Raw genomic sequence first — 26,906 nt, forward strand, 5'->3', positions numbered from 1 at the left:
TTTTAAATAAATAAAAGATATATGACCTAATATATTCTAGACCCTATGCAATAGTGACTTCTTTGAACACCTAAAAATTTATATTTTGCAATTTCTATCACCAAAAGTTTGCATTTTCAAAGAAATAAACTCCTCAATACTTGTATACAAATTTGTCATCATTTCTCCATAAAATTTATCAACTGTAATAGTTTATAAAAGATAAACCATTAAGCATATATGTATAGGTGCATATGGGCTGCGGGAAAAAGGAGGGAGGGTTACAATTATAAAACATCACAAGTTTAGGATATAAAATTCAGAGTTAAGCTGGGCAGTGGTGGCGTATGCCTTTAATCTCAATACTCGGAGGCAGAGAGAGGCGGGTCTTTGTGAATTCGAAGTCAGCCTTGTCTAAAAGAGCTAGTTCCAGGACAGGCTCCAAAGCTACAGAGAAACCCTGTCTTGAAAAACAAACTAAAAAATAATAAATAAAAAATAAAATTGGGAGTTCATTTGTTAATTAGGAGCCCAGAGAATTCCTGAAGAAAAGACATTCGGTCTGCCACATGGAGGTAAGCATCTGCCATGTTACCTGTGGATGAAGTCTCCTTGGAAGCACATAAAGACCCAATGTATATGCCCTTACTTATAAAATGTGATGGGTTATTATAAACAGAGCTGATGGTGCTTTGTGTCAACCAGACTTAGATGACCTCTATAATTCCAAATACAATCACAGAAGTCTCAGGATATCAGAGAGAAATGTTATTGTTCAGTCTTGGAAAGGCTCAAAGGAAACAAATGACAGTGTCATAAGGATACATCTTGTCTCTTCAAAGAAAGTTTCAGGTGACATGTCATTTGTATGGATGTAGAAGTAGAGCTCCATGTTTTAAATGGCCCGACTGAAAGCATGTATGATATACTGATATCTATAACCCATAAGGCTACATTACAGTTGATAATAGAAAGTGGTCGCAGTTTATTTTTTCTCTGTAATTTTCTACTAGAGTAAAGGAACCACTTTTCATAGGAAAAAATGGATTCTAGTTGACAAAGGTAGAAAACTGAGAAAGGCTTCCAACAACCAGGCAGAAGACAAGCCATATGGTAAAGTAAAATCAGTGCAATGAATGGGTGGAAGAAAAGTGCTTTGGAAGATGGAGGATCTCATCTTCATGTGGCTACCTCTCCAAAATCATCTTTTACCTTTCTGATTCCTCCTGGTGTGATTATTTGTCTTACGTGTGCCTTTCTCCATGCCTTGGAAATTCTAACATTTATCCCATGTTATAACCACTGTCCTCATTAGCTTCAGAAATACACTGGACATAGTCCAGAGTTGTCTGAGAAGGTCTCACCCAGAAGATTGCCAAGATTGATCAGCCTGTGGCCATGATTAAGAGACATTTTCTTGACCAATTATATTGATGCAGGAGGAGGGTATAGCTCACTCTGGGTGACACCATCCCTACACAGGTATATTTGGGCCTTATAAGAAAGTTAGCTGAGATTGAGCACAAAAACCCAAGAAAGAGTGAACCAGTTAAGCATTGTTCCTTCAAGGCTCCAACCTTGAGGTCCAACCCTGATTCCCCTCAATGACTGATTGTGACTTTGAAGTGTAAACCAGTTTGAGTCTTTCTTTCCCAAGTTGCTTTTGCTCACCATGTTTATCAAAGAAATGGAAAACGAAAGAACAAATAGATTAGCTCAACAAGATCCATTCTAATAAAACTTTATTTATTTATTTATTTATTTAAGACTTCCGCCTCCTCCCCACCACCGCCTCCCATTTCCCTCCCCCTCCTCCAGTCAAGTCCCCCTCCCTCGTCAGCCCAAAGAGCAATCAGGGTTCCCTGCCCTGTGGGAAGTCCAAGGACCACCCACCTCCATCCAGGTCTAGTAAGGTGAGCATCCAAACTGCCTAGGCTCCCACAAAGCCAGTACATGGAGTAGGATCAAAACCCAATGCCATTGTTCTTGAGTTCTCAGTAGTCCTCTTTGTCTGCTATGTTCAGCGAGTCTGGTTTTATTCCATGCTTTTTCAGACCCAGGACAGCTGGCCTTGGAGAGTTCCCGATAGAACATCCCCTTTGTCTCAGTGTGTGGGTGCACCCCTCACGGTCCTGAGTTCCTTGCTCGTGTTCTCTCTCCTTCTGCTCCTGATTTGGACCTTAGGATTTCAGTCCGGTGCTCCAATATGGGTCTCTGTCTCTATCTCCTTTCATCGCCTGATGCAGGTTAATATCCAGGAGGATGCCTATATGTTTTTCTTTGGGTTCACCTTCTTATTTAGCTTCTCTAAGATCACGAATTATAGGCTCAATTGGGAATATACCCAAGAGATGCCCTATCATACAATAAAAGTATATGCTCAACTATGTTCATAGCAGCATTGTTTGTAATAGCCAGAACCTGGAAACAACCTAGAAGCCCTTCTATGGAAGAATGGATGAAGAAAGTATGGAATATATACATATTAGAGTACTACTCAGCAGTAAAAAACAATGACTTCTTTGAATTTTGCATGCAAATGGATGGAAATAGAAAACACTATCCTGAGTGAGGTAAGCCAGACCCAAAAAGAGGAACATGGGATGTACTCATTCATAATTGGTTTCTAGCAATGAATAAGAAAACTTTCTTAAGTCAGTTTTGTGACTTCCTGTGAAAGGCAAGCAAACTTCTATTTACCCCAGATAGGACACCCACTGCAGATCACAGTAACAATCCCACTACAGTCCAGCTTACCCAGCATGTGAATATATTGTGTTACTTAGGGAAATATGAGTGAGGGGTGAATTACAGGAGCATGTAGACTGGAAAGCAGTGGCATCTCTGAAAATCCCACCCCATCCCCAATAATGACTTTGGAAAGCTGCACCACTCGAGATCTCTGTACACCTTTCAGAAAGATTGACTGGTTGGAGAATCTCCTCACCCCAGCAATTGTTATGTTGTGAATATTTTAAGTTGTGAAAACATCTTAGAACCTTGAGGTATTTTGCTATCTGGGCCTTAAAAGTTTTATTTACATCCTGAGACTTAAGGAGCTACCTACAGAGAAGAAATGATGATTCAAATTGGAATCAGCCGCAATTAGTGCTTCTGAAAACGAAGGCCCTGTATCATCTATGCCATAATTGTCCAATCATTTATTTTAAAATCTCCATAGATTTTTTCATTTTTAGTTTTCATAAATGCTTTAGTTTTATACATCATCTTTACTATTCAGACATATTATTATAACCAAGAGAGAATTTAATTTTGTATTATTACACATTATCCCAGAGAATTTCATACATGTTCATAATAAACTACAATCATATTCCAACACCTACCTACCTTTAATTCACCTCATATCGCCACATCTCCCAACTTCATGCATTGAAGGGAAACCATCCTCTTGTTCGCTGATAAATTCCACTGCTCCAGTGCATGGCCTAAGCATCTAAACCTTTTCCCCTCAGAATACTGCTTGCACAAAGATTATGAAAATAATGTTATTCTTTTTCCTGGGGGAATTTTCATATTCTATCCCACCCCCTTGCCTTAGATGTGTCGGCATTTGCCTCCATCTTCTCACTGCCAGGCATCTCTCTCTTCTGTAAGTTATGTCATCTGAAACAAATGCTTCTTAGAAAAATAGAGAAACATGCAGAGACCATAGCTTGTCCAAGCACCCTCTACCACTTCCTACAACTTATTCTCTTAAAACAGGGCTTCTCAAGAAACCTGGAATAAGCTGTCAGCAATCAAACCCCAGGAATTCTTCTATGTTCACTTGCACAACCACACCCAAATGATGGAGTTCCAGGGGTCAATGTCCATGGGTAGCTTTTATGTAGATACTGAGGATTTGAATTCAGTTAGGGCTGGGCTATCTCCCCAATCTTACCACTGGACATTTCACTTAGTGAAGCTTGTTTCAGCTACACTGAACTCTAGTGGGATAACCACTTTGCTTGTATTCTCTGTTCACATCTCCATTTACAACAGTTCCCTTTATTTATATTTTATCTCGGTACAACATTTTACTTTTATAAGCCAGGGTCATGCGGCCCTGCCTGGCTTCTTTTATGACACTTTCAGATTCAAATATCATAAATGACTTTTGACATATAGCAAATGTCATGTTACATTCCAGAGCTGAGTCTATTTTGAGCAAATTTGTGACTTCTTCCTCTGCTTTTTTTTTTAAATGATAAAAAATTTCACTAAAACTGCCTCAGTAGTTTTTCTGGACTAGCCCTGTTCTCTCCCTATCAAAACTTGCTGATCAGACTAAGAATGATTTGAGTTTCTTTCTTTGCCCTTGCAAATCCTCTGGCGCGTTTGAAATTTAATGTGGAAAGTCAGGTTTCAAAATGCCTGAAGAAGCACCTGGAGGGGGGGGCCTTAGTACTTAGGAGAACTTTCTGCTCTTCCAGGGTAACCCCAGTTCATTTACCATCACCTGTGTTTGGTATATATTCAGCATACACATAAAAATAATAATAATAAAATATTTAGAATTATGGAAAAAGTTAGTTTTTAGTAAATTATCAACTGAGCTATTCAATGCTTTAATAACATTTATTCAAATTTTCTAATAAGTAGAGCAACACCTGCATTTTAATTCGTGGGCATTATATTCCTTCAATATACTGAAGGGACATCAAAATTAGGCAAAGAAGTTTGAAATAGACAAATAAAGAAGCAATAAAGAAATAACATGTCTGACAGTGCACAATTAACAGTATATATTTAATATGGAGAAATGTTATTCAAAACTCAAAATTTCATCTGCAAATAACGCTGAACAGAGAATTCTCAACAGAAGAACTTCAAATGGCCAAAAGACACTTAAGGTCATGCTCAACTTCCTTAGCGATCAGGGAAATGCAAATCAAGACAACTTTAAGACACCATCTTACACCTGTCAGAATGGCTAAAATAAAAAACACCAATGATAGCCTTTGTTGGAGAGGTTGTGGAGAAAGGGGTACACTCATCCATTGCTGGTGGGAATGCAAACTTGTGCAACCACTTTGGAAAACAGTGTTTCGGTTTCTCAGGAAATTCGGGATCAACTTACCCCTGGACCCAGCAATACCACTCTTGGGAATATACCCAAAAGAGGCCTTATCATACAACAAAAGTATATGCTCTACAATGTTCATAGCAACATTGTTTGTGATAGCCAGAACCTGGAAACAACCTAGATGCCTTTCAAAGGAAGAATGGATGAAGAAAGTATGGAATATATACATATTAGAGTACTACTCAGCAATAAAAAATAAGGACTTCTTGAATTTTGCATGCAAATGGATGGAAATAGAAAACACTATCCTGAGTGAGGTAAGCCAGACCCAAAAAGAGGAACATGGGATGTACTCACTCATATTTGGTTTCTAGCCATAAACCAAGGACATTGAGCCTATAATTAGTGATCTTAGAGAAGCTAAATAAGGAGAACCCAAAGAAAAACATATAGGCATCCTCCTGAATATTAACCTTCAGCAAGCGATGAAAGGAGATAGAGACAGAGACCCACATTGGAGCACAGGACTGAAATCTCAAGTTCCAAATCAGGAGCAGAAGGAGAGAGAGCACGAGCAAGAAACTCAGGACCGCGATGGGTACACCCTCACACTGAGACAATAGTGATGTTCTATTGGGAATTCACCAAGGCCAGCTGGCCTGGCTCTGAAAAAGCATGGGATAAAACCGGACTCGCTGAACACAGCGGACAATGAGGACTACTGAGAACTCAAGAACAATGGCAATGGGTTTCTGATCCTACTGCATGCACTGGCTTTGTGGGAGCCTAGGCAGTTTGGATGCTCACCTTACTAGACCTGGATGGAGGTGGGGGTTCTTTGGACTTCCCAGAGGACAGGGAACCCTGATTGCTTTTCGGGCTTAGGAGGGGGGGGACTTGATTGGGGGAGGGGGAGGGAAATGGGAGGCAGTGGCGGGGAAGAGACAGAAATCTTTAATAAATAAATAAATAAATTAAAAAAGACCTCAAAATTTCAGTAACAGATACCAAGCTCTAGAATTCAGTTAATGAAAATATGTTGTAAGCCAGGTGAGTTAGCAAAGGCCTGTCATCCCATAACCTGGGAGAGTTTGTCAGGAGAACTCTGTTTCAAGATAATTGAACTGTCTACTGAGACCCTGTCTCAAGCAAACAAATGAATGAACAGACCCGTGAAAAGAACGTGCTATTCATTTGAAAGAATTGAATGATTATATTTTAAGAGATTTTACCCCCAGACAAAGACAGAGGGTGAACTGTGAGTATAACTCACCCCACACACCGTACATATATACACACATACACACACACACATGTATAGTGTGTGTGTATATGTATACTTGAACAGGCATGTGGAGGCTAGAGCAGGATATCAAATACTATCCATTACACCTCTCCAGCTCATACCCTTGAGACAGTCTCTCACTGAAATGAAAGGTGTTTAATTACACTACCCTGACGGGGACAGGGGGTTCCCAGAATCTCCTCACGTAAACCCCAAAATTCAGGTGATAGAGGCAAAGTCTGTGAAACCTAGCTCGTTTCTGTAAGCTATGGGACTTCAAACACAAGTTCTCAAGCATGTGTCATAGGCACACATAATTACAGAGCCACTTTCCCGACCAAATTGAAGGTGGGCAACATAAATGTATATTAGAACATGTAAGCAAAAATAACAGTCATCAAAACACATTCTGAGCACTTAGCTAAGATTTACAGATACTGTTTTATTTTCCCACTCTTTTTGTGGCAGACATAATGACTGTTGGTTAACGGTGGGCAAAACCAAAGCTTAGAAATAAAGACAGAGGTCTTCTGTATTGTAGCAAATTTCATCAGCTCACGTCCACACAGGCCTGCCTGCACTATGTCAGTGTTCCATGTCACTTCCCTGTTAGCACTTCGGGGCAGGGGAGAAAACTAAAGGGAATGAGACACTGATATTTGTTAGTGTCTTCAAGTGTGTTTAGAGAGACAACCTCAAGCTGTTCCTAGTAAGGCAGTTAGAAATTAGTTTTTATTCTTCATAAATTTTCATGTTTTTACAAAGTGATAACATGTTTTATGAAAAGAAACTTCATGGTTTTCTATATTTGACTAGAATTCATATATATTAAGAAATCTCGGGAACAGAGCATAGCACTGCATTCTTGTCAGTGAAACATGCCTTTGGTTTTGCTTATCTGGCTTGGGACACCTCACCTACCTATTTCTTTATCTAGTTCAATGGTAACCTAAGCACTGAAATAAAGAGATTATAAAATGTATAATATATTTAATACAGAATTCAGTAAACTGTGTAATATTTGACCAAAGTATTGAGTTTCTCTTAGTTTTGTGATCTCTTTTATGTATTTTATGTAAAATTATTTCACTAAATTCTTTGAGAACTGATGCCCTCTCTGGCTTCTATATACAATGCATCTGTGAGCATGTACAAACACATATATACAGAATTAAAAATGAAAATAATATCTTTTAAAAGGAAATAAATGTTGTGTTGTTATGGCTACTCAATGAGTAATAAATATTGAAGATTTCCATCCTTATTTTCCTTCTTATTCCTTCCTTCACTTATTTGTAGGAAGAAAATTATTAATTGCTAGTACAAGTTTATAATACAATGACATGTAAAATATTTTAAATTGTCCTTTATGTTTTTTTAAACCATTCTATTTTTGTAAAAATCAAATAAATAGTTCCCTCATCCATCAAACGGAGTATGTTTTCTTTATTATTTTATAAAATTTTAGTTTCCTATTTTTGGTGTATGTGCACACACATGTGAAACACACAAGCTTGGTTCCCTTTTCCTATTGTGGTATTTTCAGATGGAACGTGGGAACATTGTACAGTATTTTTAACCAATTGAAACCTATTTAAAAAACCTCTGACTTTATACAGAAGTTTCTTTTATTCCTTTTCTGAAACCTCTCATTATTTACAGGCTTAATGTGTCTAGAATAAACACTTCCCAGAGATAAGGTTTTCTTCTACACAATCTTTCCTTAAAGAAAGAATGTCACTTCCTAGCATTTCACACAATTTCTCTATATGTCTATTTTTGTTGCAAAAATTTTGATTTGTGACAACCTGTATGGTGATATTCTCTTTGGATCAGTAAAAGCTTCCTTCCAGTGAGCTCACAGCGTGAGAAGAGGCACGCCTGACTTAGACCCTGAAGGCATAGTTCAGTGAAACTTCACTTTCTACTACTTTGAAATCCTTCAATACTAAAATGACATTCCAGGTTACACCTCCCTTCTCTAGTCTTTTGCTTCTCTATTATTCCTGAGATATAATTCTGCCCTTCATGCACTACCGCTCAGTGACTAACTCCACCCTCCACTAACTACCAATCAATGACTAACTACTGTGTGTTCTACATATCTAACTCGACAACCACTTTAATGGCTGAGCCATCTCCTCAATCCAGACTCTTTCGGATTATTTGGATGAAACCATTATAGATACAATGGTATTTAAGAGTGAAAAAAAAGTGGTAAAGAAGAGAATCATAAGTTAAAATGAGTATGAAAAAAAGACTCAGAGAAATGCAACAATATTGCTTATCATGAAGAAAGTCAAAGGAAGCTAGGTATGAATCAAGGCTATAGAAGCTGGTTATGGGAGAGGAATGTCATTTTCCCCAAAAGATCCAGAAGATATCTGGCCATACAGATACCTTGATTTTAAGCCCAGTGAGCACTGTCAGGCCTCCAGTTTAGAGAGTTGAAAGATAAGGAATTTGTGTTTTAATCAATTTATTTAAATTTGTAGTAGTTTGTTATACTAGTCACTTGAAGTAAAGTGTCATTCCTGGTTTTGTATGTAAGAAAAGACAAGTGACAAGCGATTTTTTCCCATTGAAGAGAAAAAGTAAGATGAGAACAAAAATTAATGGTGCCGAAGAGATGGCTCAATGGTTAAGAGCACTTGCTGCTCTTCCAGAGGAAGCTAGTTTGGTTCCCAGCACTCACAAAGGTATCCTTGTTTTAGGGAATCTGATAATCTATTTTTCCTCTAGAAGCACTCACACAAAAACACATGATGTGTGCAAATGCAGAAGCATACACACACACACACATACACACAAAGAGAAAGAAATATCTAAGAATAATAAATATTTTAAAGAAAATAATTAGGGGTGATATAGGAGAACAAGAATTACTAAGAACTATTAACGTCTCATTTTCTACCACACTGTCCTGACATATTTTCTTAATGCTGTCAGCATATTGCATTCTTAGAGTTCAAAGAAGACACTATTTGACCATTTATGAATCAAAATAAAATTATAATGTGTGCTGGTAGATAAGAAAATCCCTGCCCTTCTTCCTGAAACTGAAAGGCTTATCATAATAAAATAACCAGTTGAGCCATCTAGTTATGTTGAAAGTATTATACCTTAAGAAAAATACTGTTCATTATGATTTGCAGTTTTATGTAATTGCACCATAGCAATTTGTTCAAATGACCCCTTTTAAGAAAAGGAATGAGATGTCTTGAAGAAAATGAGACATTTGATCTTGCTGTGAATCCCAAGTGATTGCATCTTCATCTTTCAGAAAGACTAAAAATGCCCTGGGAATTTGAATATGTTCATAGGCAAAAGCCATCTCCCCAATTAGTGCCCAATCAGTATGATGAAAGGAACTGATGCAGGTAGAGATGTACCTTTTCTCAGTCTAAAAGTATGATACATCTCTAGGAGACACATTTTTATTTCCAAACCCTTTGTTCCCTTCTTATCATTTTCCTGTGTGACAATTGTGAATCAAATGTTGTAATAAGCATTGTGATTTGCTTGCGTTAATCACCTGCATCCATAGATAAATAGTGATGAGGACCGAGATACAAATTCTTTCAGATATCTAGTGTTTTATTAGAGTATAATAAAACTATGTTACCCTTTTTCACAGTTCAAAAAATACATGAATTAAAAATTTCAAACTTTAAACAATTTTGTATCAAAGCGGAGATAGTCGTAGCTCTTTTCTATGTGATAGCTGAGTCGTGTGGTAATGCATGCAGTAAATGTGCAGTTGAGACGAGGAAGAGGGGTATGTATAGCTTCCTTATTCAGAGACTAGCAAGAAAGTTTCAGTCATCTCAGTTAATGCTTGCAGTAAATACGCAGTTGAAACAAGGAAGAGAGGTGTGTATAGTTTCCTTATTCAGAGAATATAATAAGAAAGTTTCATTTGTTTCAGTTAGTGCCTACAGTGAATGTGCTGCTGAGATGAGGAAGACGGGTATATATAGCTCTATTTGGAGAGTAACAATGGATTTTCAGTCATTTTAGCTAATGGACAAGGAAAACACAGATTATTTGAAAAACTAAGATCTGTGGTTCTCTTTATTGCAGAGACACTTGGCTTGGATCCGGAAGTTGCTCGAGCAAACACCTTGGGTTTTGTTGGATGCCTTTCTTCAGTCCAATACAACCACATAGCGCCTTTGAAGGCAGCCCTCCGTCATGCCAACATTGCACCTGTGACTGTCCAAGGGACCTTGACAGAATCCAACTGTGGCTCCATGTTGGACTCTGATATGAATGCAGTGACCACTGTGCATTCTTCATCAGGTACTTCCGAGAGGTTGCTTTCTTGAGTTTCTATCACTCTTCTGCTGCCTTATAGAGTTAAACAGCTGGTCAACAGCACTCAGCTCATTACCTTTCATTATTAAAGGTGGTTACAAATTGTAACTGGCTTCTCACAGGTCATATCTGTATTTACAATATACTCTGATGGAAAAAGCTAATGGAGAAAAGGTTTATTCTGCTTCACAGTACAAGCATCCAGTTCTTCATAACAAAGAATCAAGACAACAGGAGCTTTAAGTAGCTGGTCATGTCACACATATAATCTGGAAGCAGAGCATGTTACAAACATGCTAGTATTCTTATCATTCTCCATCTATACAGTTGAGGATCCCATCCAGGGAGTGGTGCCAAGCACAGTGGTTAGCTCTTCTCACCTCAGTTAAGAAATCAAGATAATCACGCAAACATACCCAGCAGCCTGTCTCTCAGGTGATTCTAGATTCTATTAAATTGACTTTTAACAAAAAACAGTAGTGGATAGAAATAAACAAAAAATAGTGTGAATATTAGAATACTAATTAATCTAATTGGTAATATATTTAGTAATATACTTTAAGTATGAAATTTAGCAATAAATAATATTGTGCATTTAGCCTATTAAAAATTAATAGTTAACAAATTAACAATTAAAATTACCTACACATATTTAACATAATTCTAGTTTAAGGCAATGAGCAGTTTTAATTAATGTGTAGCATCTTGTAGTACATGTAATACACATATTCATAATATGCATGTGCATTATTGCATCACTATTGTTTTAGTGGAAAGAGAACTAAAGTATTTAAGGGGCGTGAAGGCATCATAATGGGGAATAAGATAATAGTAACTATAGTATTATTCTCTAGTTCTTTTTAAGGAAGAAGTAATACAATTATAGGCACAAAACGTGTAAAATATGATAGTTTGTTTGTATTATATGATGATTCCTTTATTAAATTAGCAGGAAGGCGCTAGGGAGAAGGCTCAAATGCTAAAATGCTTGCTGTACAATCATGAGCAGCCAAGTTAAATCCCCAGCAGCCAGATAAGAAGCTGAGAATAGCAGTGAGCCCTTGGACCCCAGTGCTGGAGCGAAGACAAGACATACTTGGGGCTTCCTGACCAGTCGACCTCTCAGAATTATTTACCTCCAGAGCCAGTCAAAGATGTAGCCTCAGAAAGTGCCGATAAAAATAACTGAAGAAAACATCGGAAATAAATCTCTTGCCTCTGCATTGGCCCTGACTGGATAACATACCTGCCTATACATGTGTATCATTCACACATATAAACAAATGCATACATATATAAATAAATATACAAATGCATATTCTGTACATACATCATTTTATATAGTTACACTGTGTGTGTTTATGTGTCTGATGAGCACACTTGATCATAAAAGCATATTTGTACATTTTATGATTTTGCTTATTTATGATAAAATTGGTATTCTTTAACCAACGAAGCCCAAGCTACTGTCAAGTATCATTATGTTCTACAACCAATTTTGTTTTTCTTTTTTTAGATTCTGAATATTAGTGAAATTTACATTCCTTTTCTTTATTATGGGTGACTTTCACTGATCTGATATTGTTTCCATCCACATTCTTTTTTAATGAAGAAATCAACTATTATGACTGAGCAAAATTCTAGTGTATATTTCTGTGTGCATGTGATGTATGTGTATGTGTGTTTATATATCTATGACGGTATGGCTATGAGTGTTGATGTACAAATTCTTTTTATACTCATCTATTGATACTTAAGCTACTTCCACATTTTGACTATTGTGAACAATACTAAAATGATCATAGTTTATAGAAATCTGTAGGCATCACTCCCCAATTTTACATTATATTGGAAAAGCATGATAATCAATTATATAATACTGCCATAGATACATATATAAAGATAAAAACAGTAGATTAGAGAACCAAGAACTAAACATGGGCATGTGTGGTCAGCTCAAGTTTGGCATGTACTGGGAGAAAGGCAAGTGCTTTATAAGTGCCTTGGGGTTAGCTAACTAAAAGAAAATCATGTAATTGAAACTTTGTCTTAATCTATAAAAAATACTTGACATGGGACTCATTAATGGTTTATAAGGCTTGAAACATTCAAACTTTCAGAAATACCTATAGAAAAATATCTTTGATATTAGTCTTGAAAATGATATTGTATTGATATGACTAAAATGCATATAGCGAAAGCAAAAATAAATGAGTGAGTAAAATGGCATCCAGCTAGAACTGGTTCTGCACAGAAAATGAAATGATTAGCAAAATGAAAAGTAAAATGTGTTGGCTGTGATCAAAGACTTGTGGACTCGGTATCTCTTGGTATTCAATTTTCAAGACATATTAATTGATTTAATTCAAAAGCCAATGAATAAATAAACCTTATTAAAATCAGGCAAAGAATTCACATATACATTATGCCAAAGTGACATAAAAATAGCCAATAGGAAATTGACACATGAAATGTATGACCCTTTGAAAAGCACTAACACTTCAATCATTGGGGATGGCAAAGCTTTGGCAATAAAATGCTTTTTTATCACTCTCAGGAAAGCTGTGGTCAAAAGGCAAAGGGTGGATGTTAGAAAGAAGATCCATCAGCAGCTGGTACAGCCCCTTTGGATACCAGTATGCCAATTTCTCAGAAAATTAGGAAACAACCTTGCTCAAGACCCAGCAATAGCAGTTTTTGGTATATACCGAAAGCATGCTTGAGCATACCACAAGGGCACGTGCTATATTCAAAGCAGCATTGTTTGTTATAGCCCGAACCTGGATACAACCTAAATGTCCCTCAACCAAAGAATGGATAAGGAAAATGTGGTGCATGTACACAATGGAGTACTACATAACAGAAAAAAATAATGGCTTCTTGAAATTTGCAGGCAAATTGATGGATTGAACATCATATTGAATAAGTTAACCCAGACCCAGAAAGACAATTATCATATGTACCTACTCATAAGTGGTTTTTAAACATAAAGCAAAGAAAACCAGCCTACAAATCACAATCCCAGAAAACCGAGACAACAACAAGGACCCAAAGAGAGATATACATGTATCTAATCTACATGGGAAATAGTAAAAGACAATAGCTCCTAAATAAACTGGGAGCATCGGGACCATGTGAGATTGTTTTGTGTGTGTGTAAGGCATGCTTGTGTGACAATATTACTGAGGAGATGTAAAAAAAAATATTTACTCAATTCAGAGAACTGGTGATAGACAAGAGTTAGGTTACCCCCAAATTCCAATATGAAGAACCAGTGAGTTTCCCTGGGGTCATTTCCAGGACTGTGGATGATGGATCACTCATTGCAATAGAAATGATTCAAGAAAGCTTCAAAGCCAACCCTGGCATAGGCGATGGCTTACATGACTGAAACTCTGAAGCTCACTGCAAAATTTATGGGCAGCTCAACAGCTCAGAGAGTATCTCTTGCAGGCAGTCTTGCTAATCTCTGTCCTTTTCAGGAAGCTTGACTTATATGAGAGTATCTCTTATCCATCCTTTCTGCTTATATAAGCTTGGGGAAGGAGGGCCCTAAAACATCTGCTCAGTTAGTGGAGTTACTGACTTGTTTATTCTCTGAGCCTTAAGGAACTTCCCTTTAGAACATTCCGAGTTGTAAGAAGGGAGAATGGATCACTCCCAGAAAAGTGTTTCACACCTGACAATCATATCTACACCCTGAACAGCAAGGTCTACAGAGAAAGGTGTTAAATTATTAGTTTCCTGAAAAACTCTGATATATATCAGTATTCAGCTATAGACTGATATTATATATAGTAAAAGGAACAACACTGTCCTGATTCAAATTGTTCTTTGACATTCTCAAATGGCAGAAGACCATTCTCAGAGAAAATGTCTTAAGTATTGTTACATATTTCTGGTGAGACCTAGTACTGGGTGAAAATTCACCTTTGCTTACTCATCACACAAGGTCTAGAATTATACTTAAAAATGGGAGTCCTTAAACAGTGTAGATAAGCAAATATATACCATATAGCATTAAATTATTGACAGACAAATGTTAGAGATAAAGAAATGGAGACATAAATGGCAGGTAGATAGATGGTAGATGGCAGGTTAAGGATGGATGGAAACACATACATGGATGCATTTCTGCATTTAGGCTAAGGATTTATTTTTCAAGGAGGGAGAATTAAAGCTAAGATTGATTTAAAATATAATATTCAATGTTGATCAGTTATGAAAAGAAGGCACTCTTGAAATGAGTCATCACTGAGATAAGGGTTACATTGCAGAACCTGATTACCAAACATACTACTGAAAATATTATCTTAGCCAATCTGAGATGTTTTCTCTGTAGCATTAGTAAACACTAGAGAATTAGAATTAATGAAGTAAATCAATATATATTAACCTAGCAACATCAAAACATGTTAGAAATGGAGAAATCTTGGTTAACATAGTTATAAATAACTCTGTTATTTATAACGTTAAAAACAGTGCATGTACTAAATAATGTTGGAACCAGTAGGATCTGAGCAGAAAAAGGAAAAATCAACTGTGCAGTGTTAAAATTTGAGCATTCATGAAGAACCAGGATGAATTCCAGGAAGGAAGCTTGACATAGATATATGTCAGAGTTAGGAGGTTGTAAGGACATAGGAGGTAGAATAGCTAAATATTTCTCCTTCCCTCTCCTTCCCTCTCTCCCTCCCCAACCCTCTCTATCCATACCTTCCTGCTTCTCTCTGCCTAACTACCTTTCTCCCTACCATTCTCTCAGTCTCACCACTATCCCCTTCATCATAGCTCTTCCCTCCCATTGTCCCATCCAATATTTACTCCCTAGAATGCAGACTCCCTTCTTACATGTTCCTATCTCCTTATCTCTACCTCTCTCTATCTCCTTCCCTGTTGAAGAGAGACCTGCAAGTCTAGGGACTCTCTCCTCTCTCCCAGATCCTGGATTAGGCACAAACAACATCTAAACACCTGCTTTCCCCTTTATTAAGTGGTGAAGAAAAAGAGGTGGCTTTCTGACTCAGGCAGAAAAACAGAAGTACATGATCTTGTTGGTGTAACTTTTAAGAGAGAAAATGGGGAGGTCCGTGTTAGAAAGGGTTATGATGCAGTGGTATATTTTTACTGGCTATATTATTAGCTGAAACAAAGGGGGCTTTCAATTTCTGAACTTTGGTAGTCATTCTCAGGAATGAGTCTGGCATTAGAAAATGTCTAAATAAAGTATTAGACCTTGGTGGGTAGCTTTAGGGATACAAATATAACAAGAGTGAAGGGGGAAGGGCAAAGCCCAACAGAGCCATGTTACCAGGCCCAGGACTGTGAGGGTCCTTCACCTATTCTCTTCCTCGTTCTCTTCTTCTGTCCCTAGCTCTCTCTTTCTCTGTTCTTTTCCTCCCTTCATCCCTTCCTTTCTCTCTCCCTGCCTCCCTTACTTCATGTCTTCCTATCTCTTTCTATCTCTCTTTTTTTTCGTCTCCTCATCTCCCATCCTCTATTACATGGCAAGTTCATGGTCACCTTCTACTACATAGCAACTGAAAGTCAAGAAAAATAAATTGGGCGACAGCAATGGCTCAGAGGTTAAGAGTATACCCTGGACAGTTGCTCTTCTGCTGAGGGCTGCTCTGAGATGCTAATTCTTCCACTGCTTCTGGTCGTCCTTGTCAGTTGACTGAGGACTTCACACAGTTAAGGAGTCCACTGGGGCATAAGGGAATGTGTGTTTGAATTAAAAGTCAGCTGCCATTCCTAGGAATTCTCCAGCAAAGTGGAGAAGGTTGAGTCGATGAGAGAAGGTGCACGGGCCGGGCACCACCCTCACTGGCCCAAGGCTCTCTCAACTCTTACTTAGAAGCTAATGACGACATGAAATATGGGTTGCAAGCAGTATATTTTATTCATCTTTTATATTTAGTGTGTGTATATATGTTAGGAAGCATGTGGAGGTGAGAGGGCATGGTTTGGGGAGTTGGGATTCTCTTTCACCTTGTTTCAGAGGCACAGGTTTCCTTGTTGTATCTATACCTGATCTGCACATGGGACCAGCTGCTCACTCGCTGGGATTACAGACTGGAGCCCCAAAATACAGCTTTTAATGTGGCCTCTGGGATTGAAGTCGCTCATCATTTTAAATGATATTTATTTCAGTTACCTTCAAAATGCCAGTTCATATCTCACAATAGGAATCTTGTTACACTGCACGGTTGTCCACTGAATATGTTCTCCCTGTGGTTGAGGGAAGAGTAAAGTTTAAGCTTTGGTCTTTTCTTCCGTCTAGATCCCTTTGGAAAGACAGATGAGCGTGAACCACTCACAAATGCCGTCCGAAGTGATTCAGCAGTCATTGGAGGTAACCTGTCTTCATCAATAAGAGCAGGAAAAATATCTCTGGTTCTGTGGTCTGCAGAAAATTATCTGAAGCCTTCCTTACCCATGATCATTTAGCACACCAAATCAGGCATTGTCTTCCATCCCTTAGCCTTTTCTTTCATGGTTCAAGATTAACAGCAGGCTCTCCTCCAAGGCCAGCAGCTCTGTGGCTTCATTCTGCCTCAAATTCAGCAGGCAGCTGAACTTTGAGCCAACAGCTGGGGCATTTACTTACAGATAGGCAGTCTGCATCTTGTTCATTGCATCCCGTTGTCACTTCTAAAGCACAAACAAAATAGACCAATAAAATTACATATGGAAAGAAGTCTCGTGGGGCAGACAGATGAACAGAGCAGTCGTTGTTTTCGGTTTTCCTTTACAGAGTGATTTGGGTTGGATCTAATGAGTAGGGTGAAGCCCATATGACTGAAGTTCCAAATCCTGCAGTCCATCTGGCAATGGATGTAGAGTTTGCTTGCTCTGCTTATAGCTTCTCCTACCACCTTCCCTTGCTTTATAGTTTTTAAACTGTGTGTTGGTCTCACCCTACCCTACTCTTTATTCTGTCACAGCCCCTCTAATGCCTACAGGAGTTTGATGTTCCCATCTGGATCTTGCAACACAGAATGTCTCCCACGTTTTGCTTAATGTAAGATGCCTGAGATATGGAAATCCATTTCCATTGGTGACTTATAACCATAGCAGGTGTCTCAACCCTGCCTTCTGGCAGCTGGGATGAATGAATCCACACCAGATGGAGTTCTTTAAAAGTCTTCAGGAGTCGTTCATTTCACATCTATTTAATTAGCTCCAGTTCTGGGTCAGACCTGTACTAAACATAGAGATGCAGGATGGGAGATACAATTATTGTCTTCCTAGAATGAGCAGACTGGCTAGGAAAGAGATAGGCGAGCAGACAGCAATAACAGAATAGAAGCTGGTTCCAAAGATGAATGTGACCAGAAGAACTCCGCCAGAGTAGCATCCCAGAGCAGGGGGACAGTTAAGGACATTCCTTAGGGAAGTACTTAAAATGTGAGCTGAATGCCTTCTCCAGGGAAGAGAATTGAACTTGATTTTTCTTTGAAATCAGTAAATGTCACGGAAATTTTTATAACTCTCTCTATTCCTGTAACTTTTCATTTGATGAGGAAAGACCATGGGTTCTGGTCTTCCCCCACTCGTTGGCAAGCCCCATTGAGTCCCTATGAATGGGAAGATTATCACAGCCCCACAGGAGATCCTGGGAAGCTTGCCCAGCTTCCAGCCTGCAATAACCCCTTCAACCCAGGAGTAGAAAAGAAGCAACCTCAGCCACATTGTAAAACTTCAGTTCATGCTTCAGATTCATTCATTGCCACCCAGATTAGACTATCAACTTTGGTATTTTACTTTGCCTTTTTCTAAAATAGTTGTAAAACATGTTACCCAATGAGCAAATGTAAATGATCTTAGTTATGGTCACAAATTTTAAAAATTTGGTGGAAGATGGGTGTGTATATTTAAGTTTTTGGTATCTAGTCAGATAAACAGTAATGAATGATGACCAACAAATAATTAGAAAATATGAAACATTCAAATGTGTATACTTTGTCAGAAATTAAATTATTTTTGATAACCAAAACCTAAGTATTTTGCTTCTATTAATTATTAATTTCACATGCATGCTGTTTGTTGCTTTTGAAATAAGGGCCCACCATGTAACCCGGGACTGAGAAATGTCAGAGACAGCAAGAGAAATCTTACATTAAAAGAAAGTAGAAGGCAAGAACAGACTCTCAAGTTGCTCTTTGACACCCGCACAAGTGCTATGGCAGCCAAGCACCTACACACACTTACTCACACAGGCACACAGATGCACAGGCACACAGACAGACACATAGTCTCACACCCTTACATTCTAACAGAGAGAGGGGGGTAGTGGTAGTTAGTCCAAGTAATTCTTGGCAAATTTTGGTGTACTTAAAATCTCTAAAATCGGAGTTTGATCCCTATTAACAAAAATAAAACAACAGAGAAACCACACAAATCCTTTGCTCTTCCAACTCCATGTGCATTATTAGGTCATAAACACAACCTTCTAGGAGAAACAGCCTTTCTCCCTCATTACTCTACTTGTAGAAACATTTGTTGGAACTGAAAGTCAAGGGATTCTGAGCAGGGCTTTATCTCTGGGTAAAGAGTAGATATTTGTTTGTGTATTTTATTTGTTTATGATTTTTTCCCTCCAATGTATGTGCTTGTCTAGCCTGGATTTCCTCAGTGACATCTTTTTTTTTCTCTTTCCCCTTCTTTTCTTTGCAGGTATCATAGCAGTGGTGACATTTATCACCTTTTGTGTCATCGGCATCATGACCCGCTTTCTATATCAGCATAAGCAGTCACACCGTACCAATCAGATGAAGGAGAAGGAATACCCAGAGACCTTGGACAATTCCTTTAGAAATGACATTGACTTGCAAAACACAGCCAGCGAGTGCAAACGGGAATACTTCATCTGAGATGACACAGGGTTACCTACTCCTCTTTTATTTTGTAGGGTTTTTCCTGTCCTTTTCTCTTCTCTTTCCTATCTTTTAATTTAGGTATTTCCTTTCTCTCTTTCAACCTTAATATTCTGGAACACACCTGCATCCACCAAAAGCATTGATCTCCTTCATCCAGCTCAGGAGGTCAGGTAGCTGTGGCTACTGTAGTTCACTGAAATGTGCATCATTGTGAAAGTGACCACTGGAGACACAGACTTCACTATTGTAAACAAGAGACACGTGTGCACCTATGTACATTTGATGTTTGTAGTTGAGTTTTTAAAAGTCAGTTTCTCAGGCACTTGGTCTTGATATCTTCCGTTAGACGAGCTCTGTGGCATTGGCGTTTCACAATTATCCCTGGCACCCTGCCCCATACCATACTGGTAGGTATCATGGCTTGAAAGAAGAGAAGTGTGTGTGTGTGTGTGTGTGTGTGTGTGTGTGTGTGTGTGTGTGTGTGTGACATAGAAAGACAGAATCAGATCATCGTTTAAGTAAAATGTCTATCAGGGATGCTGGTAGAGCAGTAGCGTACAAGGGAAAGTAATCAACCCAGAGAAAGCAATGTTTGTTCTTTTAGGTTCCTTGAGTGTGGTCAGAAGTTTGGGAGATATTATGCCACACAGAAATTCTTCTAAGGCAGACATAATCTGGCCAGGCTTAAAGACATTTTTTAATTCTTTTATTTCATTTGCTTTGTTTTGTTTTGTTGCTGAAGCAGGTATTTGTAAACTATCCAGGACATTCTTTCCCAAGACACTGATTAAAGAGCAATGAGTGAAGCGAGTGTGAGATCCTTGACAAGGCAACAATCATGTGTGCTGCCTGTAACCTTCTCCAGTTCAGAATTAAATAACTGAAAAAATCTGATTCCATGGGAGCATGCTTCCCTTGAGAGCTGAGGGGAGAGAGTCTGCCTGAGGTGGAAGACTTTCATAGCACCCTTGAGAACAGACACTGTACTTGGAGGACCTAGGCTATGAGAACACCCATGGGGTGCCTGGGGCAGAAGGCCCTTCTGGCCTGTTTGTTTTGATGGCATTTTACAAGCAGCCAGACACATCTGTGTTAATTTAGTGTGGGCATCATGAGTATCCCCCAGTACTGTTCATCTTTCTTCCCCTAAAGTCCCAGTTCTTTCCAATAGAGAATGGCAGAGTAGTGAGAACTACTTTGGGCCTCTCTTGCTGCTCTTTGAGGCATGGATGCAGTAGCCTGAAACCAGGGGCGTTTCATGAAAGTTGTGAGGAAATAGCTGCTCCTGAAATGTAACAACTGCCTTCTCCACTTTACTAGAACTTGTTATATAGGGTATTACTAAAATTGCTATATTGAAGAAAAATTATACACGTGTGTATTGTTTAAACCTAAATGGAATTCAAATAAAAATCTAAAATGGTTCCATAAAAACAATGTTAAGGTCCTCTTAACTCAGGTTGGAGGAAAACTTTTTAAAAATACAGAAAAGAGGTGCAGAAAAAAATGAGAACTATTGAGCAGACTTCTCCACAACCACCCACCCAGAAAGATCCAGTAAAGGAAGCATGTGCAGAGAAGCAGGGTACACCATCTAGAACACATGTTATGAGTTCACTGACATCTGAGCTGTTTCCTAGGAGGCAAGGGCCTGGCTATCGTGTGGGACAGTGTGGAATCCTCTAGATCAAGGGTTTGGGGAAAGCCCTTCACCTACGAAGCACATCTCATTTCCAAATCTGTACTCACGTACACAAAGGTGCCCATGCACTGGCCTTGCTTGACTAAATAAGGTAGTCTCATGCACCTCAGGCTTCGGGTTCTTTTGGTAGCAGAACACATAGTTGATTCAAAAGGCATCTTGATTTTGTTCATGGTGAGTCATCCTGATCGCTTTTTAACTCTGCCCTCGTACCACCTTGAAATAAAAACAATCACCCAAACACTTTAGGACTTAGGAAATGCTAGAAGCAAGATCCTTGATGGATACGGTACTGACCAATTCTCTTTGAAGGGCAGACCTGATTTGTAAAGCAGGTGCCTTGACAGTCAGTCGGTCATCCATCTTCTTAGTGAGTGTCCTATCTCTGACTCTTCAGCAGTGCCCTGAACAGAAGGCTCTCAGTGAAGCCATCAGTGGCTTCATCCAGGTTTCAATCTGTAGCTTTTCTCACTGCAGAACTACAGAGGTAAGGATTGGATGTGGCATCACAGTCCACAGCTCGGAGATATTGTCCTAAATATATGTTCTTTCCTTAAAATTTTCTATGATTCTTATACACACTCTTCCTCTATTAGGATATCTTTATCATTTTGCTACTTTAAAATTTATTTTAAAGCAATTTTAACAAAGATGCCCTTTTTAATTTTCTATCTTTAATATGACAAATGATCATCTAATAAAATGAAAGATATTGAAAGTCTCTTTCCCGATGCCCTTCATTCTCTGTTTTCCAATTTCTTCTTTCGAATTTTTAATTTTCTGTCTCTATAAAAGGTTGTATAAGTCACCCTTTTGCTTCTTTGCCACAAGAAATAAAAGTCATGCTGAAGTTTAGCCCTAAGCACCTCTGGTAGTGAAACAACAGGTAAGAGAGAGTAGCCACACTGAAACACTTTCTTTTTGGAGTCCTCAGAACCAAGCACCACGTTTTACTGGCACGATGTGATTTGCTAGATGTGGAAGTGCAAGCCAAATCTATGTGTATGGTTCCCTCACCACAAGTATGTTCTTAGAGATAATCCTGCAGGGAAATTGTGAAGCTAGTCTCTGCCCTCTGCAAAGCACACACTCTACTGACTTCACCCCTGTATCTACAGGCTGTGCATGCCAGGACCCTGGGCATGGAGACCAAATGGTAGATGCACGCCAAGATGGTATATTTAAGTATTCTCAGGGCTAAGTCAGAGTTTAGCCCCCAACACACACCGGGTGAAAAATCTAGAAATTTGTTTTCTCCCCCTGAATGCACATCAAAGCCAGAAGCAAGAGCACAATTCAGGGATGGTGGCAAGGCCTGTTTGGTTTGTACAGTTATTCAGCTGTGTTTTTCACCTTCAAACAATTACAGCCTAAAACAAGAGTCAGTGTGTTTTAATCCTCCTTTAGCCACCACTTCTCCCTATGGTATATAGGTTTTATGATGCCCCTATTACATAATGCTCAGTCATTGATGCCTGCTGTTTAAAAAAGAACTTGTGGAATATGATTCCTTTACAGTAAGACCAAAAACATCTATGTAATATTCCATCCCAAGGGATAGTACTGATATTATCCCATGAAAAAATCTATCAATGAAAGCAGCTGTATGTTTATTTCTCCTAAAGAAATTTTAGCAATAGCTGTGGTTTCTCCAAGAATTAGGTTAGGAAAATTGATATTTGTCATTTTCTGGATTTCTATTCATAAATAGATCAGCTTGTGTTCATCTAAAGAATCCTGGAGCTGATATATTATTTTATTCACTTTAGTAATAAGATGTGGCTTTATCTTAATTATCAGCCTTTGACAGAATCGTGACTACCACATCAAAGCAGAAGCAACACCACAACTAAATGAGTATGCAGTTCTTTTTCCTGTACTCAGACATAAGACATATGTGAACTGTCCATGACTCTAGTGTTCTGTTGGATATGCAAATAAAACAGCATATCTTACAACAACGGAGATGTCCACACAACAGCAGGTGGCAGAGAACTAGTACTAGGCACAATTCATGTGCAAACCACGTTCCAGAGGGTTCTAAAAGCAAATATATTTTTGGACAATTCTTTTAATTTTGTGTCATATTTATTAATTATTCCAGAAATGACTGCTTTGTTTATCTTCCTTAAGGTATTGGGTCACAGAGATAAATTTCTATAGAAGTTGGTAAATGGAATTTTTGGACAGAGAAAGAAAATAATGGCCCCTGTATATTTTCCTTAAACAGCTTTTATTAGGTAGCCCTGGCATGTCTAGGACTCTCTATTATAAACCAGGCTGGCCTCAAACTCACAGAGAACCACTTAACTCCGCCAAGGTGTGGACTTCCATTTCTGACTAAATCAGATATATTCGAAAAGTGTTAAATTCTCTATGCTCACATGTTAGTTCCAGTTAAAGCTTTCCAAATGTAGGCTGTATGCATATGGCAGATCCGTGGAAATACTGGAGACATAAAATAGAAGTCTTTAATTCCACCCCCCTTCTGATTTCATTTTTTTGGTGGACATTCATTGATGATCATGGCTCTTCTAGATCCCCCTTAACTGGTTGGTATTCTGACATTTTTAATTCTCCCCATTCTGCCCTAAAGAAGCATTTGACTATATTTAGGTAAACCTCTGAGAACTAGAAGTCACCTATTGAGCGAATAATTTATTGATGTGTTATACCCCTAATCAAGATCATACTTCTGTATCTGTATGTTTCCAACCTTGAAGGTCATGCATGTAATCTCTCCATATAATGTCACCTCAATTAGAAGACACACATTAACATTAGCTAGTTGCATTTATAGTATCCCCATAGAATTCATGGACTGGGGCACCAAGCCTGTGGAACTCTTGCTTGTTTCGTCTATTTCAGTTCTCTTGAATTCCATAGAGCTATAATCTAGCAACCTTTTAGCAACAGCAGTCTGGCAAGAGTCTCTTGAGGAACCTATATAATCCTGCTACTCATTACTTTCTGAAGCCATTGTTTGGCTTTGCTTTGTCCTCAACTGACCCACAGGTCAAGTTTCAACTAAATAAATAAACAAGCAATGTTGTACCTGTAAGTGGCAAAGGAGGTTAATGGAAGGGTGGTACGGACAAGCGCAAACATGCTTGAGTTCTTGAAGGATGCCTGCGTACTGTTTTATGTCTTTCATGCAGACTGGAACTGTTTTATTTGAAAGACTCACACTTTCAAACACTGAAACACTTCTGTACCAGGTTTGGGGGCTTTCTTAACTTCTCTTTAGGCCTTGCTTGCAGTCATCCTCAGATCATTTGTTTTGAAAATGTTAGTTGTTCCTCATTCTCAGCTCTTGTTCACTAATTCTAAATAGTTGATTAACCTAAAAAGAGAGGAGCTGCAACACACACGTACACAGGCACATGTGTGTTCCCCCCCCCACACACACACAAAAGTGAAAAGGAATAGAGCTGTTCCTCAAATGTTATCCAGGAAATTATATCCATACCTACTTTGTAACCAGAGATTTGTCACCATTTTATCTTGGAAACTGTTTAAATGCCTCATAGAAGTTCCTAGTGACTATTTTCTTATTTTTAAATGATTTCCATGGTATTATTATGTATTAAGGTATTCTGAGGAAGAATAAGAAGCACATGATGTAAAGACAGTGTACTTTGTAAGCTAGTCCTTTGTGGTGTGTAATGTTTATTGTCCATAAAGTGGTTAAGGTGACACAAGAGGCTCAAGGAACAGTGGGTTTTTGTGTTAAAGCAGACTTGATGGGAGCCTGTCAAGGAGGAAGAGGGAATTCATGGAGCAAGCAGTGGCTGCTGGAGGTTAAAAGGGTCAAATCTTCCACCATGAAGTAAGGGTAGTTTCTCTCCACACTCTCTTGGCTCCTAACTCAGGAGTCTCAACACTTAGAGAAGAGGCAGTATTACAGCTGTTGCACGAAAAATGGTTTACTCATCGTTACATGGCATTTTCACCCTATCCCAGTGAATTTTAAGTTGTATGTTTCACTAATATAGTCCTGGACTGCTTTTGAATTATCACCACAGTGATTTCATCTGGTCAGTGTGACCACCCAGGTGGCCACTTTAAGCAAAATAAAGTATTGTCATGATCCTCAGGTCCACTGCCCATAATCAGATACTCCATGGATAGAAATCCTGAAACATTGGAGTCAGTCTAGTGATCTTTCTTTCCCTTTCCTTGGTCATGCCATCTATAGGCACGGGATCATGATAGAAAGGTACAGAGGTTTTTATCACCTGCAGTGTGTACTTTGGAAAGCCACCACCGGACACACTGTGAACCCTGTTCCCTTTCTGCCATTCAGCACACAAGTGAACCTTGCATTGAGTAGCAGGTTAAAATTAAAAGGCTAATACCAAGTTATGAAAAAGGTGATATGAGCCAGTGATTAAAGCCTGCTCGTATTTTCATTAGCATTATACTATGCCATGCTTCAGATCCCAGCAGTAAATCTCAGAGGAAATGAAAAAGGCACTGGGTGTGCGGAACAGGCCTTCTGTCACCCTGAAGCCTCCTTGAATGGCCTCCCCAGGAGGAGCCATTTTCATTGCAACCTTACAGGATAATATGAATGGACCTCTGACTTGTTCTACTTTCACATTATAGTCAGCCATATCACAAAGGACATACATGAAGTAGGTTAATCTCTTCTCTTTGAATGGCAGTAGCAAACAGTGTAGCCTTGTCCTGCCTTAAATACTCTTTCAAAAAACAATAAATAACTATACCTTGCTTAAAGTATTGTATTTATATCATGAGAAGAACTTCATATTTGGTGAGGATAAAAATCAATAACTTTCTCTTGAACTTGTCAACAGACAGGCTTCCCAATAGCCTACGTTGTCTTAGATAGACACTTCCCACAGCCCACTAGCCTATGGCAGGAAGATAGAACATAGGGAAATGAAGACACATGACACATTCTAATTATATCTTATAAAATAGGCAAGCGTTCACGAAATTCCTAAATCCCTAAGAAAATTACCATGTTCATTCCAATTGAGAAATTAAAGTTTTCTGGCACCTGCTTTGAAAAAACGAGAGGCTAGGGAGATTGCTTTTAGCAAATAATTAACAAAGTATAAAAGAACCTCCCAATCATATACACTTATGCATATCATTCATATATACATAAGTGTATATGATTGGGAGAGGTTCTTTTATACTTTGTTAATATACATGAATGGTATATACAGGCTTTCTTTGACAAAAGCACAACAGAGGTAAAGCAGACCATATCCTTGGGAATTAGCTGGAGACTCCTTGTTTCTTTGGATATTATAGATTTTGGTCATGTAGAAGAATCACCAGTCCCATGTGATGTTTCCTCATCCCAAGGCTATTTTGTATGCCATGTAACATGTCTTAATACACTGTATGGAGAAATTTAAAGTTAGCCTTAGATTTCTTCGTTTTCTATGTTTTTTGCTGTACAGAAGACTTACCTGTAAATATTGTATATTTAATAAAGAAAGAATTTTGTATCATCTTGTGTGGAACATAAATATGTCTTTCTGTGTTGTTCTTGGGTTAATGAGGAGTCAAGTAATTAATCCCTGAGAGCCCACTCTGATTTCTCAGATCATTAACTCCTAGCCAACATGACCCATGAAACACACAAATCTCCTACTCTCCAGGTTTATTGATTTAAGTGCATCTCAAAGCACTGTCTTGGGTTTCTTTTTTATGCTTAACTGACTCATACCAAAC

General features: G+C 38.5%; 1 protein-coding gene across 1 annotated transcript in view; it reads left to right on the plus strand.

Annotated features, from left to right (window-relative positions):
- Window positions 1-26,701, plus strand: part of Cntnap5 (contactin associated protein like 5) — a 964,727-nt gene extending 938,026 nt beyond the window's left edge. Inside the window, exons 22-24 of the mRNA XM_013346685.2 lie at window positions 10,377-10,595; window positions 16,894-16,965; window positions 19,290-26,701. Of these exons, the coding sequence (XP_013202139.1) occupies window positions 10,377-10,595; window positions 16,894-16,965; window positions 19,290-19,486 (488 nt within the window). The 3' untranslated portion in view covers window positions 19,487-26,701. The remainder of the gene's footprint in view (window positions 1-10,376; window positions 10,596-16,893; window positions 16,966-19,289) is intronic.
- The last annotated feature ends 205 nt before the right edge of the window (window positions 26,702-26,906 follow it).

Source organism: Microtus ochrogaster, chromosome 6 (genome assembly GCF_000317375.1).
Source record: "Microtus ochrogaster isolate Prairie Vole_2 chromosome 6, MicOch1.0, whole genome shotgun sequence".
Taxonomy (NCBI): Eukaryota; Metazoa; Chordata; class Mammalia; order Rodentia; family Cricetidae; genus Microtus; species Microtus ochrogaster.